We start from the raw sequence: 16,246 nt of genomic DNA, 5'->3' as shown, positions 1-16,246 counted from the left end.
TGTTGATCTACTTACAAAATTTAACGGAGAACAAAAGATGTGAGTCCAATGTAAGGAGTTTATAACACATCATAATAACCATCGCTAATAAACTATAAACTAATATTTAATCTATAAACATTTATTCAATTCATTTCTATTTGTATATTGGGCCAAATCACAACAGGAGTTACCCCAATGTCTCAAGGTCAAAACTCTACAATAATAGAGAGACAACCCCACCAATCAGATGACCTATGAGCAAGCGCTTGGAGACAGTGGGAAGGAAAAACTCCCCTTTAGCAGGAAGAAAGAATCTTCTGGCAGAACCAGGCTCAGGGATTGTTCGGGGTGGGGGGAGGGAAACAGGACAAAAGGCACCCTGTAAAGAGAGCCAGAGTGTCATAATAATTCATGATTAAATGCAGAGGGGGGTAATGCATATAATTTCTTTATTTATGGCATTAGGTTGTGTAATAAAAATATTCTGATTTGTAGCTGATATGAGACTTTGACATTTATAGTCATTGTCACTTGAAAATATGAACTGAAGTTGAGCCATCTACTTACCTTTTCTTTAACCGTGATCATTATAAAGTGATACCCAAGTTTTCTCTACCAGTCATGCACTTTTATACTATATCCTTTGAAGACTCATCGTCCCATTAGGAAGTGCAAACTTCCTCTCATCTTCAAAGATGGTCTGCAGGAGCTCTATTTACCCCCAAAGATGCATTGTGGTTTGGAATGTACTCACGCTGTCCTCTTGGGGGGATCTGTCTGGTCGACCCATGCTGCAGAGCGGAGTGCCTGCTGAAAATATGACTTTTGATGCTTTCACCACCCACAATGCTTACTTCGAGCGCAGCATCGTGCAGCAGTGTTCCTCCCATTGATACCACCCCACTCCCTGTTGTACTTTGAAGTGGGTGCTGGCCATTGAGCGCAGGGCATTATCAAGCGAAAACAATTCTTTGATCTCTTTTTCCTTTAGAGTTAGCAAAAACAAAAGTCACATTGTAATTTGGAGTGGATGAAACAGCAAACCTAAATTGTTTTTACTGCTAGAACTGAAAATTACATCTCTGCAACTTTTTACACTAAACATTTTCTCACAGCCTGTAATGAAACAATAAATACAACAGATGTCACCTATGCTCACACCTGTTAGTTGTATTAGTTTTTTTTAATGACCTGAATTTTTCCTTCGTATAATTTTTATGTCTCACAAATATTCTTTTTTTTTTATCCCTCTTTAGCGTACTCTGTCACATCAAATAAACCAATTTTGTATTCTGATGGAGGAATACTTGCACAGAGGTATGAATCAAAACAGCCTACATTGAGCCCAACTTGAGCCCAGCTATTGACACTCCATAGTCACCCATCTACTTGTTTCCACTGAGAGCTGCTCTACTTGACTAGTGTTGTTCCATCAAGGTGATCTTGTCTGTGTGATGATTACTGCTGAATTAATATTGCATAATGCACAGATGCTATAACCCAGGCTCAGGTGGTAACAACATGTCATATTGATTATGTCATTCAGTACATTTTTTTCATAGTAGCTGGGACAAATATCACAGTTTGTTTTCATACCCTGATCGTAGGAAAATCTTTTCATGTTGCTAGTGTATAAGCCACGTTATCACATTATGCTGTCAGAGCTCATATACCATGAACAACTCTCCACTGTCCAAAGTGAATGTATTTTGTGTATTTTGTGCCGAATGTGTACTATCTTAATCATAGAAAGACCCGGAGTACAAAAGTTTCTGGTTAAGTTTTCCCTCTAAGACTCAAATAGAAGTTCACGTCTCTGGAGTTTTGCCTCATTAAAGCAGGCATTTTTCCTTTAGTGGGGACCCACCATAAAATCACCTGTGACATCCAGCCCTGCATATGTGTGTGCGCACATACTGGTGCACACATAGCCAGTTGGAGCAGATACCACAGGAGTCACTTCACTGTATATAAATGCACTATGTGGTGCAGTTTTACCCTGAACATCAGCTAAAACACTCCATGTGTGCAGAGGGACAGAAAAGAACTGTCACAGAAATACAAACCAGGCCACAGAATTGGTATTTGGGGTGGGTTAATGAGGTTAAAAGGTACTTATAGGTACTTATTTATAGCAGTGTATTTGGAAAAGGTAGCAGAACTGTGTGCCTAAATTTTGCTCATTTAAAATTAAAAAAACACTAATAAGATGGTTGTCGTTGGATCACGTCTATTTTTAATCTATTTAACATGTTATCTACATTCTACAGAACTTTATTATGTTATAGGCGTGTTTTGAAAGCAGAGGATATATCTTTAACAATCTGAGATCACAGCTGATACAGATCAGTTTAAAAAAGGCTTCAGCACATCTTGTCTCTGTGTTCAGACATCTCACGTGTAGAATTGCAGTATTAATTTGGTCCATTAATATTTAGTGCTTTTAAAAAAATATTTTCCAGCTGCACTAACAGGAACATCTCGCCTTCCTTAAAACTTTATTAATTTATGTGAATGAAGTGAACATCTCTGGCTGACCCAAACTAAGATACATGAGGCAAAAAGTCAGAGAATGAATTTCCACCTGAAACTAGCCAAGCTAAAAAGAAAGAACGAGAAGCCATGATTCAAAATGCTGCAGTGCTCAAAATCTGTTGCATTATTTTTTTTCTTTTACAGTTAGTTTTTAAAACTGCTTTAGCAGTGAAAAATGGGAAAGTGCAGTCATGTTTCCCTCCGTTATTTGTTGCACGGGCTAACATGAAGAAACGTATGGATCATTTATTTCAGGTAGGAAGGACGAAGCTCATATGTATGCAGGTGACACAGAGGCAATTTTCTCTAAAACTACGGGTGGGGGTGGGCGGTTGGGGGGTCTGGGAATTAATACTTAGTAAAGTGAGAGTTTGTATGAGACTTTAAATGTGAGCATGTGCGAGAGAATCTCTGCAGTCCTTTAGCTGAGTTAATTTCCCTTGACGGGAGGTCTCCACTTGTACTCTCTCTTAGAGAAATAAGAGTGCTCTCCAGCCCAGAGCCTGTGACACTTGACTGACTGACTGACTGACTGAAAGGCAGACAGAAGAAAATGAACTTGCTTTCTCTCTCTCAGTCCCAGTAGAAGCAATGACTTATAGAGAACTATGATGTTTATTGCAGCCCCAGGTATGCTGTGGATGGGTTTAGCAGATGTCCGAAAAATGTGATTGAAAACTAAAAATAATCTGAAAGAAAAACAAACAAAAAGCCCTGAAGGCAAACTTTTCAAACCATGATTCAGAGTACAGAGTAATCCTGCTGCTGTGTAACAGACGGGAGCCTTTTTTCCAGAAGACAAAATAAATAAAATAAATCACTTAACAATTTAACTGAACCTACTAGAATCACACTCTAGACTTTATGAAAGGAAGTATTTAGATAAAGGCAGCTGCTGCAGTGACTAAACAGTGATGTTTTTGTTGTTAGTTCTGTGTGTGTGTGTGTGTGTGTGTGTGTGTGTGTGTGTGTGTGTGTGTGAGAGAGAGAGAGAGAGAGAGAGAGAGAGTGTGTGTGTGTGTGTAACTGACTGTGCTCAGAAATACATTTCAAAAAATTGAAACTTCCAGGAAAAATGAAGCTACAGCTGTTGCCAGACTTTTGAAAGCACTGCCTTCCACCAGCATGCACAGTGCTTTTTCTAGATCACATGACTTTTATGCTCATATAGCCGTATCCTGACCTGTTGTTCCAGCCACATGCCGTCTTTATATCATTTCTGGCGTTGTGCTGCAAAGCTTCCCAGTTTGGAATAACAGTATGAAAAATGCTGGAATCAGGCAACGTGCTACCGCATAACGTTTTGAGATGCTGCTGGCGGAGTGTTATTTATATAGCTCGGAGCAGGACGGAGGGATGCCGGGTGGTTCGACTTTCTTGATGATAAATAAAGGAAGCTGCTGCTGTGCATGTGTGTGGGTGTATGTGTTGTAGCTCCGGTTGTCTGGTTTAAACTAAAGACTGGTGGTCCTTTGATTTGGCACCTGAGCGTTGTAGATGCTGTACAACGCTTGCTTTTTGTCAGACGCACAAACACACATGCACAGACATCAGCAAATAAAGTTCTCATATCGTTCACCAGACTGGAAACACTGCCAGCCTCGAGCTTTTTAAGTGATGCTTTTTGTTTGTGTGTGGGTTTTCCTGCGTGCACGTTTCAATGTAAGCGCAAGCAAGTTTTTTTTTTGTTTTTTTTGTTTTTTTTGGGGGGGGGGGTGCACAACATTGTGTTTTTGTGAATATAGCCTGTCAGTCTGCTTTGCCGAGTACAAACTGGCATCATTAGTGAGCCTTAGGCTGGCTGCCGCAGCACACTGGGCTGAGCACTGACAGCAAGGAAATGTGGAGTTTAAAAACTGTTATTTTTTCCATCGTATTTGTATATTTGACAAGTTTGCATCTCTGAAAACATCGTTACAGCTCAACTGACAAATCGTAGTAAGACGTAGCAGCATCTGGCAACGCACGCGCTCGTAAATGTGCACACACCCTGAATGCTGTCAGTGATAAGAGAGCATTAAGCAGCATCAAGCAGACTTAAAAACAGCAAACACATTAAACAATTCCAGTTAAACAAATTATGAGTTTTATCCACACTCACCCTCTGAAATGTTAACTACCTAAAAAGAAAACTCTTCAGAAGCCTTTTTCAGTTTCACACCTATAAAACATAATGGCGTTCGCTGTGGTGGAGATAAATGGTTTCTTGTAATTCTCCTCCGCTCTGTTGAGTTAGTTCTGAGAAACTGGTTGAATAGAAAACAGTGTGAATAAGCGCCTTGATATTGGCTACAACTTCAAAATGAGTTCATAAACTGAGCAAAGCTGTTGAATTACATTCAGTTATCTCAAATGAATAATAGGATTACATTCCCACACTATGAGAGGATTACGTGGCACTAGAACACACTGAACATGGTGTTTTTCTTTGATTGCCACATAAGAGGCTAGATTGCATTTACGTGTAGAGAATGACAAAAGGTTATTTGAGGCTAGATTGTGGATTTCAAACTAAAGGAAAAACTTAGAAAATTCCTTGCATAACTGGTAATTTGCTGTACTTCCTGTACTTTCATGCCGATATCCATGTACTTATTGGTTGGCAGAGGGTTGTGGGCCATACTACAGCCTATTTTTGTAGACACATCCTGCAAACAATTCCTGGTAATATTTACAGCAAAAACATGATGATGACTACCAAACACCTGGACACACAGCCATTAGTGTGATCTATAATATGGTATTTTTAAGACCAATACTGCTGGTATGGGTATTTGGTGAATTAATTTTTTTTAGTTGTAGTTACATATGTGCTCCTATATGCTCAGATTATCTGGTGGTATTTTTCAGGTGTGCTCCCATCACAGTAGTTGCACAGTGTCCCCTGGTGGATGAACTATGCAACATCAACACCAATAACACGTTGCTGAAGGGTGTTTCTCCCGTCTCTTAATGCTCAATTCCGATTTTTTGATCAAATCCGATTTTTTTTTGTCTGCTTGTTCACACTACAAATAAAATGCGACAGCAACGCGCTCTAGTGTGAACGCTCAAAGCGTCCCGCTCAAAGAAGACGTCACACACAACGCGCTCTGTTTAGACCCAGAGCAAACAGTATTGCTTGACTGATGGCCCTTAATATAAAGACTTCGGACTTTACGTTTCCCAATTTTTGCTTTAAGTTATTTTGTTATTTACATAATAATGTAAATAACCTAATAATTATCCTTATTGCTGTTTTAGAGAGGAGCGGTGCTTCAAAGGATAGTTGCAGATTTCTGTCAGAATCTGCAGATTATACAGTACAAATAAAATGTTCACGTTGTCTTCCCAAGAGTTTCGCTGGATGGCCAGGAAGCGTTCACGATGTCTTCGCAGGCGCTGATAATTGGCGTCTGTCTTGTGTCAGTGACGTAAAAGACGAATTTGATGCGACATGACCGTTCAAACAGCAGTCGCTTTCTAAAACATCGGCTATGTATCGGATTCAGTACCACATACGAAAGTGACCCAAATCGGATTTGAAAATATCGGATTTGTGCCGTTCACACTGTCATACCATGATCGGATATGGGTCGCATAGGGTCAAAAAAAAATCGGATTTGGCAAGCAAAATAATTTGGATTCTTTTCTGGGAAACTGTCATGCTTTCCATCTTTATAAGTAGCCTTGCAAGAAAAAACAAAGCTGAAAAATGTGTATAAGTTTTGGTCAGTAAGCTAACAAGCATGCTCACCATAATGCATTTATTTGTTTAACAGCGTCATTTATATCTGCTTTTTAGTGTAGATTGTTGTTGCTAAAGGCCCGCATGTTGGGTTTCTATCCTCGTGTCAGTCCTCCACTCTGATCATCTTCACTTCTGTTTGTTCAGAAACCTCGACAGGTCCCTTCTGTGTCTTTTTTCTCTATCGGCTTTGCTTCGTAGCTTTTGTCAACTTGACTGTCCTGCTGCCAGCCTTCTGTTCGTTTTTAATCTCTACTCCCACTTTGTTGTCTTTTTATTTTCGTCTCTTTGTTCTTAACTTTTATTTGCTCTGCATTTCGGCCTCCTGTGCCTGCTGCCCTTTATTTTTGAGCCTTTGTTTTCAGGTTTTCCCCTACTTTAACCCCCATCACCATTCCTTCTGCTATTAAATATCTTTGGAATATTTAATGCTTGTGAGCTGCCTCACAGTGTTGTAGAGGGTAAAAAATATGTGTTTGCAAATTTCTTAAGACAATTACATAAAAAAAAGCATGATTAGCTGAGGTCAAACAAAGTATTAAATTAAAAACCATGAGGTCTAGCTCAAAATTAATGCTGTCCATCCCACGGACTAATCTCAAATCTTGTGGCGATAGAGCCTTCTCTGTGGCAGGTCCCAAACTTTGGAATAGTCTTCCCCTAAATATTAGATCTGCACAAACACTTGATCAATTTAAATCACTACTAAAGACATTTAGCTTTTAACACACTATGACCCAAGCATTTTGGTCTTATTTTAATAGTCTTAGTTATTGTTTTAATTATTTTATTGCCCTTTCATTGTTTTATATTGTTATTATTGTTTTACATTGTTTATTTTTAATGGCATTTTTATATTGTTAAGCACTTTGTGCAGCATTGTATGTCTGGAAATGTGCTATATAAATAAATTTGACCTTGACCTTAACCAATAAATAAATTTGCAAAATACTAGCAATCCAGGTTGCACTCTCCCTATTGCCCTATGACAGCTGGAATAGACACCAGCCCACCTGTAACTCTGAACTGGATAAGCAGAAGAAGATGGATGGATGGATGGATGGATGGATGGATGGATGGATGATTGGTTGGATGGATGGATGGATGGATGGATGATTGGATGGATGGATGGATGATGGATGGATGATTGGATGGATGGATGATGGATGGATGATTGGATGGATGGATTGATACCTTTTGATTAAAAAAGCTGTCTGTCTCTCTGTCCCCAGGTCTTCTCTGACGTGCCCCCATTGCCTTAAGCAGAGCAACACCTTTGATCCATTTTTATGCATCTCTCTGCCTATTCCTCTACGACAAACCAGGTAATGCATGATACATAAGGCATGAGATCCAGTCTAAAGTATATTTGTTGCTGTTTGTTTACTAATTATAACATCCAATATAACTTATTATGAGCATAGGGTAACAACTTATTTTTAAAAAAACAAACTAGTTTTTTTTTTTTAACTTCACAAACTGCATTTTGCTTGTTCTCGGCATCTTTAATTAAACATTAGTGCAGATTTTTAGTTGTTCACTTTGGTCTCCCTGTGGTCTCTAAAGGTGTTAAGTTTTAGTGCAAGTGTTTCAAACTTTCTACAATAGTCTGGTGTGCAAGGAAAATCCCTCACAGATTGCTGTGCAGTCATGTAAAACCTTTTCTTGGCTTTTTGACAGTTGACACTGTGAACATATGAGGTTGTCACCAGATAACAGTGATATGGATAGTACCTTCTAGGCTCCATAAGTAAATAAAAACATTAGAAAAACAACACCGCAAAACATTCCAAAATGTTGCCAATTTAGATTATAGAAAAACATGCATGCATTTATACTAACATGCTCTATACACCAAAAACAGCCATGTTCATATCAAAGTGATAAATGCTGGTCAACCGAGGTTCCTGACCACACACTTCCTGTGCTTCCATTTTTAACCCAAGAAGCTGCATGCCAATAAGGTTCTGTGGTAAAACAGTGCGGCTCTGACGTGTGAGCGGGGAGAAAGGGAGCTAGCAATAGAGTCAGATGGGATGTTTTATTTTGACAGCAGAGATAATGGTGAAGGAATACAAGGAACGACAAAAATCGTACGAGACACCTGTTTTCTTGCCATCCAAATGAAGTAGCAGAGGCACAGCAACACAGGCAACCTCATCCACACATCACTGATAGTTTTCACCATACATACAAAATGCATTACTAGCTGTGTGGGTTCATGATTGCAAATTAATTACTTTTCATTCAGCTGAATTAACTTTAACTAGACATTAACTTGACTCTGAATAACTGATAGTTCTACTCGTGTGGAGAGGTGCTGATTTAAAGTATTTTGCCTGATTAGATCTCTTCTTAAAACTGTATGGGAAGTTTGATTAACTTTTTTCACCAGTTGTTGTGCTACAAATTAGACTTATATCATTCTCATTTGCAGATGGACCAGGGATTTATATCAAAGCTCTAATTCACATTCAAACTAAGCTTCAGTCTAATTATCCAAAATGACGTGCAGTTGAATTTAGGTTATACAGTAGTGGGTACAACACTGTAGATTTTGTCCTATGATATTCATATGCAATCTCCCTTTTTCACAAATGTTCGCCCCTACAAAAAGCATCTAAAAAGACATGAAATATGCTGGAGTCTAAGCCATCTGTTATGGGGTGAAAGGCAGCGTACACCCTGGACAGGTTGCCAGTGTATCTCAGTGTATCACAGAGAAACAGATAACCATTCACAGTCACATTCAAGGCCAGTTAACAGTAACAGGTTACATTAGGTTAAATGCATTAATATATTCCAGGCTTTGGAAGCTTTTCAGTTTGCCTTCATTTGCTACACAATGAATCTTCCTATTTTCAGGAATGCAGATGTCACTCTTCTGCATCTTCTCTGCATCCACCAAGCTAACTCCAAACTCATTTTTGCAGCTCAGGCACTCACTGTCTCGTGACAGTATGCAGCCTGTTCCTGCAGTTGCCATAGCCTAGCACACAGAGAAATTCATTCAGGTTCAGCTTGAACTTACTGCTGGCCAAACATTGACCTGACACACACACATATGCATGCACACACACAGTGGCCTCATTGCACCGTCCTGCTGCAGCAGTATCCCAGCTGAATGCTGATAAGTCTGAGACCCCCAGAGAGACAGAAGGGTCTGGCTGCCAGCATGGCATCAAGGCCTGGGTGCTGTAGATAATGCCAGTATGGCAGAGAGAATGAGAAAAGCAGAATGGGAATGTTTTCTGCCGATCACCTAACTTTACAATATTTAACCTTGAGCAGTCGTGGCATCATTGTTACCAAGCTTACTGTTATTCAATTTAAAATAGTCAAAAAGGTTCTAAACACAAATCTGTCACATGACTTCAGTCTACTGTGCAGCCATCACTGGGGCCTTTCTGTGTGAAGTCTGTAGATTCCCAAGACTTGCATTTTAGGTTAACTTACTATTCTTAAGTGGCTGTAGTTGTAGATATGAGTTTTCATTGGGTATCTGTCATATGGGTAGGCTCTAACAATACTGCTAGGCTGCACAGGTGTATAGAGTATTTGATTGGATGAAGCCTGTTTCTCATTTTGTAATTGTACAAGTGCTTGTTTCATAACCACACTGTATGTAATCACTATAATGACTGACACAAGGTGTGAAAATCATGAGTGGATAGGCAAAAAAATTACAACCTGATATACTTCCTGTTACATAAGAGTAAAAGGCTGTGACAGACAGACTGGAAAAATGACTGAAGCGATACTTTGAAATACACAGGAGTAAACTAAACATCAGCAGGCTGTAGCAGGTCTCATAATGCTTTTAATGCTGTCATAAAATTAGCTTTCTTTGAATTGACTTGTAATGGTTGTTTTTTTTTAATTATTTGGGGGGGTTTTTGTATTACAAATCTCACACACTGATCAGTTCTTATCCAACTGTATCTTGCTGTTCCAGTTATTAATTTCTAGGGGAATATCAAGTGGCACAGATATTTAATTTTTGACAAAGATACACTATCATAATGCAGGACTGCAGGTGGGAACATGAAAAACATGATGCCGTGCAAATATAAAGCTTTTGTGGCTCCACAGGTAGCTGCATGAAGTGCGATGAAACACCCCAAGTGAAATCACTGACGTCTGTATTATTTGGGGCTGGGAGTAGTTGTGAATAATGCAAGCAACAAGTTTTGCCAACAAAAATAAACAAATGAATGAAAAAAACCCCTCATTTTGCTGCAATTTGTCTTTAAATTCTGTTTTCTCCTGTTTTTTAAAAAGAAAAACAGCCAAATTCAGTAGCGCTATAGGAGTGATTGGCTCTCTTTTAAAATGTTTGCCTTTCTCTAATGTCTTAAGTTATGTAAGAACAACTGCAACAACCACTAAATGCAAAAGGAAAAATGTAAGTGCTTTGCTTTGGTGACAACCACGTTTGCTTAAAAGGTCATTTGCGAGTGGAAACCTTTTCCCGATCAATTCATACAAGTCTGTCAACGTCTATGCAGTAGCGGGGACATGTGGCTCCAGTCACTTAGGTATTCAATAAAAAATGAAATCAAATAAAAATACAGAGTGGATTCACACTCTTGCTTATGTCGTTTGACAAAACAGACATTATAAATTGAAGTACACTTTAAGACCCACTTAATTTACACATAGAATAGTACTACAAGCATCAATCATATGATAATAAACATATTAAAAGGGGCACCTAAATTATGTGATTAATTACAACCATAAACAGATAGTACGCTCATAGAGAAATGTGCAAAAATATCCATCTTTTATTGGAGAGGCAAAAAGAAAAGAGACTATTTGTAGTTAAACGAAGGACTGTCTTGCTGTGAGGCAACAGCACTAACCATCACACCACTGTGCTGCCTTTTTTTCATTACCATACTAACTTGATTTAACATATAGTTGTAAAAGGATATTGGGGATCAGAATGCAGCTGAAAGACCACAGTGACCTTTTTGGATGGCCTCTGACCTCCAAGGCATGTGTGTAACACTGATGCTGTCTATGTGAAGAGACCGTGCTCACAGACTTTTAACAGACGATGCACAATAGTAACACCACTATACATGTTAACGCGATAGAAATAATATTTCAAACAAGCACTTTCTGAAAAAAAAGTTCATGCTCATAGTACATGTAAGCATCTAAACTGGCAAAGCACTGCAGCAATGCTCAAGAAAATAACTATAAATATCATTTATATATCTAGCATCAAGCTTAAGAGCACTTTGAATGTTTTTGAGTTCTGTGCACTTGTTGCGGTTCGCAGGTTGTTGTTTAATCGAGACTATCAGACTCTAAACCCACAGAGAGCTAGGATGCTTCAAAAAGACGGCTTTGTAGGATGACATCTCCATTTCCGATTCGTCTCAAGTGTCATCCCACACTTCTCATCTCGTCTTGGAGTAACATACACAAAACAACTGCTCAGATACTCTGCCATCTGCTTTGTCAGCATCCCTACTGCTAACACTTTATTCACCTGAATAATGCATGAGGAGAAACAGGAAGTGGAGGTGTCAGCGATTACACTACCTTCTTTCCAAATGGGATGGCGCAACTTTACTTTCACTCCTCGCTCTGAGTTTTTCTCTTTACTCTGTAATAATCAGTAGCAAACAAACACTCAACAGCAAAGCACAGTACAAAGCCATGAAGGGATTCCTTAATGTCTTCTGTATTTTAGATTTTTCCTTATCATTTTAACCCTCTCCTGGAAATATTTTAATGATATGCAATGACAACAAAGCCTCAGCATTTATTGGGTAATTTTGTGTCATTTCATTAATGATTACCACTTCATAAGTAATTTTTAATAAGATTTTTAAGGTTGTGCAAATTTGCTCCTGTGAACATGTGTCAGAAAAAAATCTATTGATGCTTGATGGTGACACCCACACCTTAAATAAACTGTCCTTTGGTCATTTTTACATTTTGAAGGTGGTTTGGTTGCAAAGCAAAGTGGCCACATTGTACAGTAGAAGGATAAAACTATTTTTTAAAACGATTTTACCTACATCTTACATTGTGTGTTTTGGATTAGATTAGATTATGTTATGGCCCATCTAGGTGTGGCTGGACCACAACATGAGGGTGATCCATCCTTGTCAGACCCCAAGCAGCCACATCACACAATTGGTACAGTTTGATAATGATTTATTTACAATATGTTGACTCGTTAGGTTTTTTGACACCAAAAAGGAGTTGGTTATAGCTTCGGGGTGGACTTAATGCCAATCCTTACCTAATCAAAAGAATCAAACCAAATGACAACAGCTTGCTTCACTCATTAAGAAAAACAGAAGAAAACTATAATCAAACAAAAAGGCAGTCCACCACTGCACATTCCTGTATATGGTGAACAGCATTGGGCATGTTTCCAAAGGTCTGCTGGTTGGGAAGAGCCAAGGATGAATGAATGGGAGACCATGGCGGTGTCATCATATAAGTCAGGGGTGTCGAACTCCAGGCCTTGAGGGCCAGTGTCCTGCAGGTTTTATATATGACCCTGAATCAAATGATTAGTTCATATCCAGGCCTCTGGAGAGCTTCAAGACTTAGGAGGGGTTGAGGAGGTCATTTAAACATTTAAATCAGCTGTGTTGGATCAAGGACACATCTAAAACCTGCAGGACACCAGCCCTCGAGGCCTGGAGTTCAAAACCTGTGACATATGTCATTTCCAACTCATTAGCCAATCCGTATGGTCCGTCCTCTGGATCCACCAATCACGGAGAGGCACCTGCATACTGGGATTTTCATATTAGACAACAATACAACAGCAGTCGTAACAATTACATTAGATTAGAGTCGCCTTTAATGTCTCCTTTGGGAGAAATGTATATTTGATAAATGACAGAAACACAACATGTAAGGTAGCACACATACCAACACACAGTCAAGCTGCACTTTTTACCATTTAGTAATTGATCATGACACTAAAAACACTTTATACCTTTACTCTTTATAAAGGATGCAATTTATATCATCAGTGATTTTCAGCGATTTTCCATCTCTGCTTTTCGAGTATCTCCTGGAGAGAAGATGGAGAAGAATGCTAATTATTCCAGGCATTTTAATTGAGTTTTGAATTTGTGATCTGAGCTTTGCAGAAAGGTTACCAAACCAAGTGCCAAAACGGCATTAACATGGACCATGGACCTTAAGCATTCTTAAAAAATACAAGCGCTGACTGTTTCATGAGCATACTGGATTCATTATGCTCCACATGATAAATACACGTGTTGCTTGAACTTCTTAACTTAGGTCTTAACTTCTTCAGATGTCACTAGAAAAAAAAGTCTTTGTAATCAGGTAATGAATTAATTAATGATGAATAGGGATTATTGAGAGCAAAGATATAGATAAGTAGAGAGGGTAGACCCAGTAGCCTATCAGGGCTTTTCTTCCTACTCATCCATCAGTTTTCTCAGTTTTTGGATCAGACTGACTCCTGTTTTTTGTTTTTTTCTTTTTGTCCCAATCCACCCCAAACCCACCCCGCAATCATTTTCACTCCTTGATTCTTCCCAGAAAGTGTTCATATTGCTGTGACATGTCCCAGCATACAGCCGCTTCCTGAGGGACCTGCAGGGGTTTTGCTCAGCTTGCCCAGTCATGCATAAATCTGGACAAACACTAGGGAGAGATGAAACCCTTCGGAGGTGAAATCTGACGAGTTAAATCATAGGAGATATTAAATGAGATGCAGACAAAGTGATGTTTTATGCTCATGAAATTAGATTTGATATAACAGTGTCAGAGGAAATCTTTTCCCTGAACTGATTAGATATTAAACAGCTCAACGGTTTTATTTTGCTGTTTGATACCTGGAGTTCATGAAGACCCAGCTATCCCCGAAAGCGTCTCTTTAACAAACCAATGTGTTTTTGTTGCCCCTGGCATTTTTGAATGCTGCACAGTTGGATTAGTCAGTTTCCAGTTAAGATTTATATGTACGTGTCTTTACTCACACTATGTAAGAAAGACGTGTGTGTATCTGCATACAAATATATTGTATAAATAACTCAGCATGCCAGAGTTTAAAATATGTAACAATGTAAACAAAAATGCAGAATAACTTACTGCTGTGTTCATGAGCATGTATTGATCTTTCCCAGTGTGCTCTACCATTTCTTGCCTTACAGAAAAACACACTCACACCCTTTATTCCTCTTTTTATCTCATAGGCCAATGTGTGTGACGTTGGTGTTCAACACAAAGGGTCAGAGGCATCTGCGAGTGGGGCTGGCTGTACCGCTGTTTGGCTCCCTGTCCAGTCTGAGAGCTTTGGTAGCAGCGGAGGGCAACATCTCTCCTGACCAGGTACTCACACAGTGTGCAGAGTGTACAGAAGAAGTTGATTACACTGATCATGACCATGTTGCATTGCGGCCCCTTGAGAGTTCCCAATGACTAAATAATAAATAATAAGTCTCCTTCTCTACCCAAGCTGAGAAAAAAACAAAAGAAAAGAAAGATAACCTGTACTGGACCCACTTTTGAGACTTTTAGCTGCTATTGTATTCATATTGTACAGATTATTAGGTTGCTTAAAAATATCTTTAAGTGATTGTGATCAGTTCCGAGGTGAATCCAAGAACTCAGTGAGAGGAACAAAAAGCAAGGTTTTATTTAAAAAAAAGGATTGCAACGGTTCTCAGAAAGTTCAAAGGAAGTAACAAAGAAAAAAAACTAAGCCAAATGTGATAACGTAGGCACTGGGTATACAACAATACACACAGGAACAGAGAAAAATAAACTCACAAGGTAAACAGACAAAGGACAAACGGGGCACACAATTACAAAGGAGGGAAAAGAGTAGAAAGTAAAACTAGAACATGCCTCTTTTTTATTTCCCAAGTTGCAAATATTTAATTTTTGTCTTTGACTCCTGTCCACGTGTCTTAGTCCCTCCCACCAGACACGTGAGCGGATGAGGTCAGAAAGACACACAAAGACAGTGGAGTCAAAGCAGCATTTCTAAAATCTTATATCCTGTTCTAAGAACTCTCATTTGAACATTTAATGCTGAATTTAATGTCAATTAAAAGTGTTGTTCGCTGCAACTGCTTCATAATTTATTTTTTAATTATTAGCTCAACTACTGCTGTATTTTATAATTTCAAAAGTCACAGTGCTAATGACGTTTTTTAATATTTAAGACAAGTTTTAAATTCACATCATGGCACACCGTAACAATACATTATACCTTAATCAAACAGAAAGAGTGAGAGAATGTTTGATCATTTCAGCTAACTGAAACAGTGTATGCCTGCCATGGATGAGTTCTTTAAAGAGTCCTCCTTCTGCCATGGATTGATTATTCAACCTATCTGTCACATTTCTTTTACATTGTAGGTAGAAATAGGTAGAAATACTTCCTCCCCCAGCAAGCCTTCCCTGTCCTCTGTTGCCCTTTTCCAAAAATAGGAAGTTTGTGGCGTCCATGGCCTCAAATGTGGGGAAGATGCTCTGCTTTTGTTTTAATAACATGTATGATTAGCAATATCCCCCAAATAATTTTGTAGCAACGGTATAGTGAACAACACAAACACAAAACAGGATGTTTTGTGTTTTGCTTCTAATCATAGGGTTAATGAGTAAAATAGTAAGCAGAAGCCATTTCTCTAGCTGAGTGCATCTGTACGCTTGACTAAATGCACACACTTCCAGCTGAATGTCACCAATAGGTAAAAATGTCAAAGGAAAAGTTCCAGAGGTGTGTGTTCATCAGTCATTGCCCTGTCCTGAAACAGATGATGAATGTTGTTGGCTTTGCTGAAGCTGGGTCCGTAGCAGCAAGCGAGCAGCACACACTCAAACAGTCCTCATCAAGACAGAAGTGAAATGCAATACACGCACATTGTGTACTATTTGTCAGCTTGTTGGTTGATTTTGTAAGTGCGGTTGCACCACAAGATACTGGAGATGGGTGTGGTCTGACCAATCCATACCGAGTGGAGAGTTCCGTTTATTGTA

At 39.0% G+C, this 16,246-nt stretch overlaps 1 protein-coding gene across 1 annotated transcript in view; it reads left to right on the top strand.

Annotated features, from left to right (window-relative positions):
- Positions 1–16,246, top strand: part of usp43a (ubiquitin specific peptidase 43a) — a 137,587-nt gene that overhangs the window by 49,888 nt on the left and 71,453 nt on the right. The window contains exons 4-5 of the mRNA XM_004539282.4: positions 7,477–7,569; positions 14,455–14,590. Coding sequence (XP_004539339.2) covers positions 7,477–7,569; positions 14,455–14,590 — 229 coding nt within the window. The remainder of the gene's footprint in view (positions 1–7,476; positions 7,570–14,454; positions 14,591–16,246) is intronic.

Source organism: Maylandia zebra, linkage group LG6, assembly GCF_041146795.1.
Source record: "Maylandia zebra isolate NMK-2024a linkage group LG6, Mzebra_GT3a, whole genome shotgun sequence".
In the NCBI taxonomy this organism is placed as follows: Eukaryota; Metazoa; Chordata; class Actinopteri; order Cichliformes; family Cichlidae; genus Maylandia; species Maylandia zebra.
This window is presented reverse-complemented; position numbering and strand designations above follow the sequence as displayed.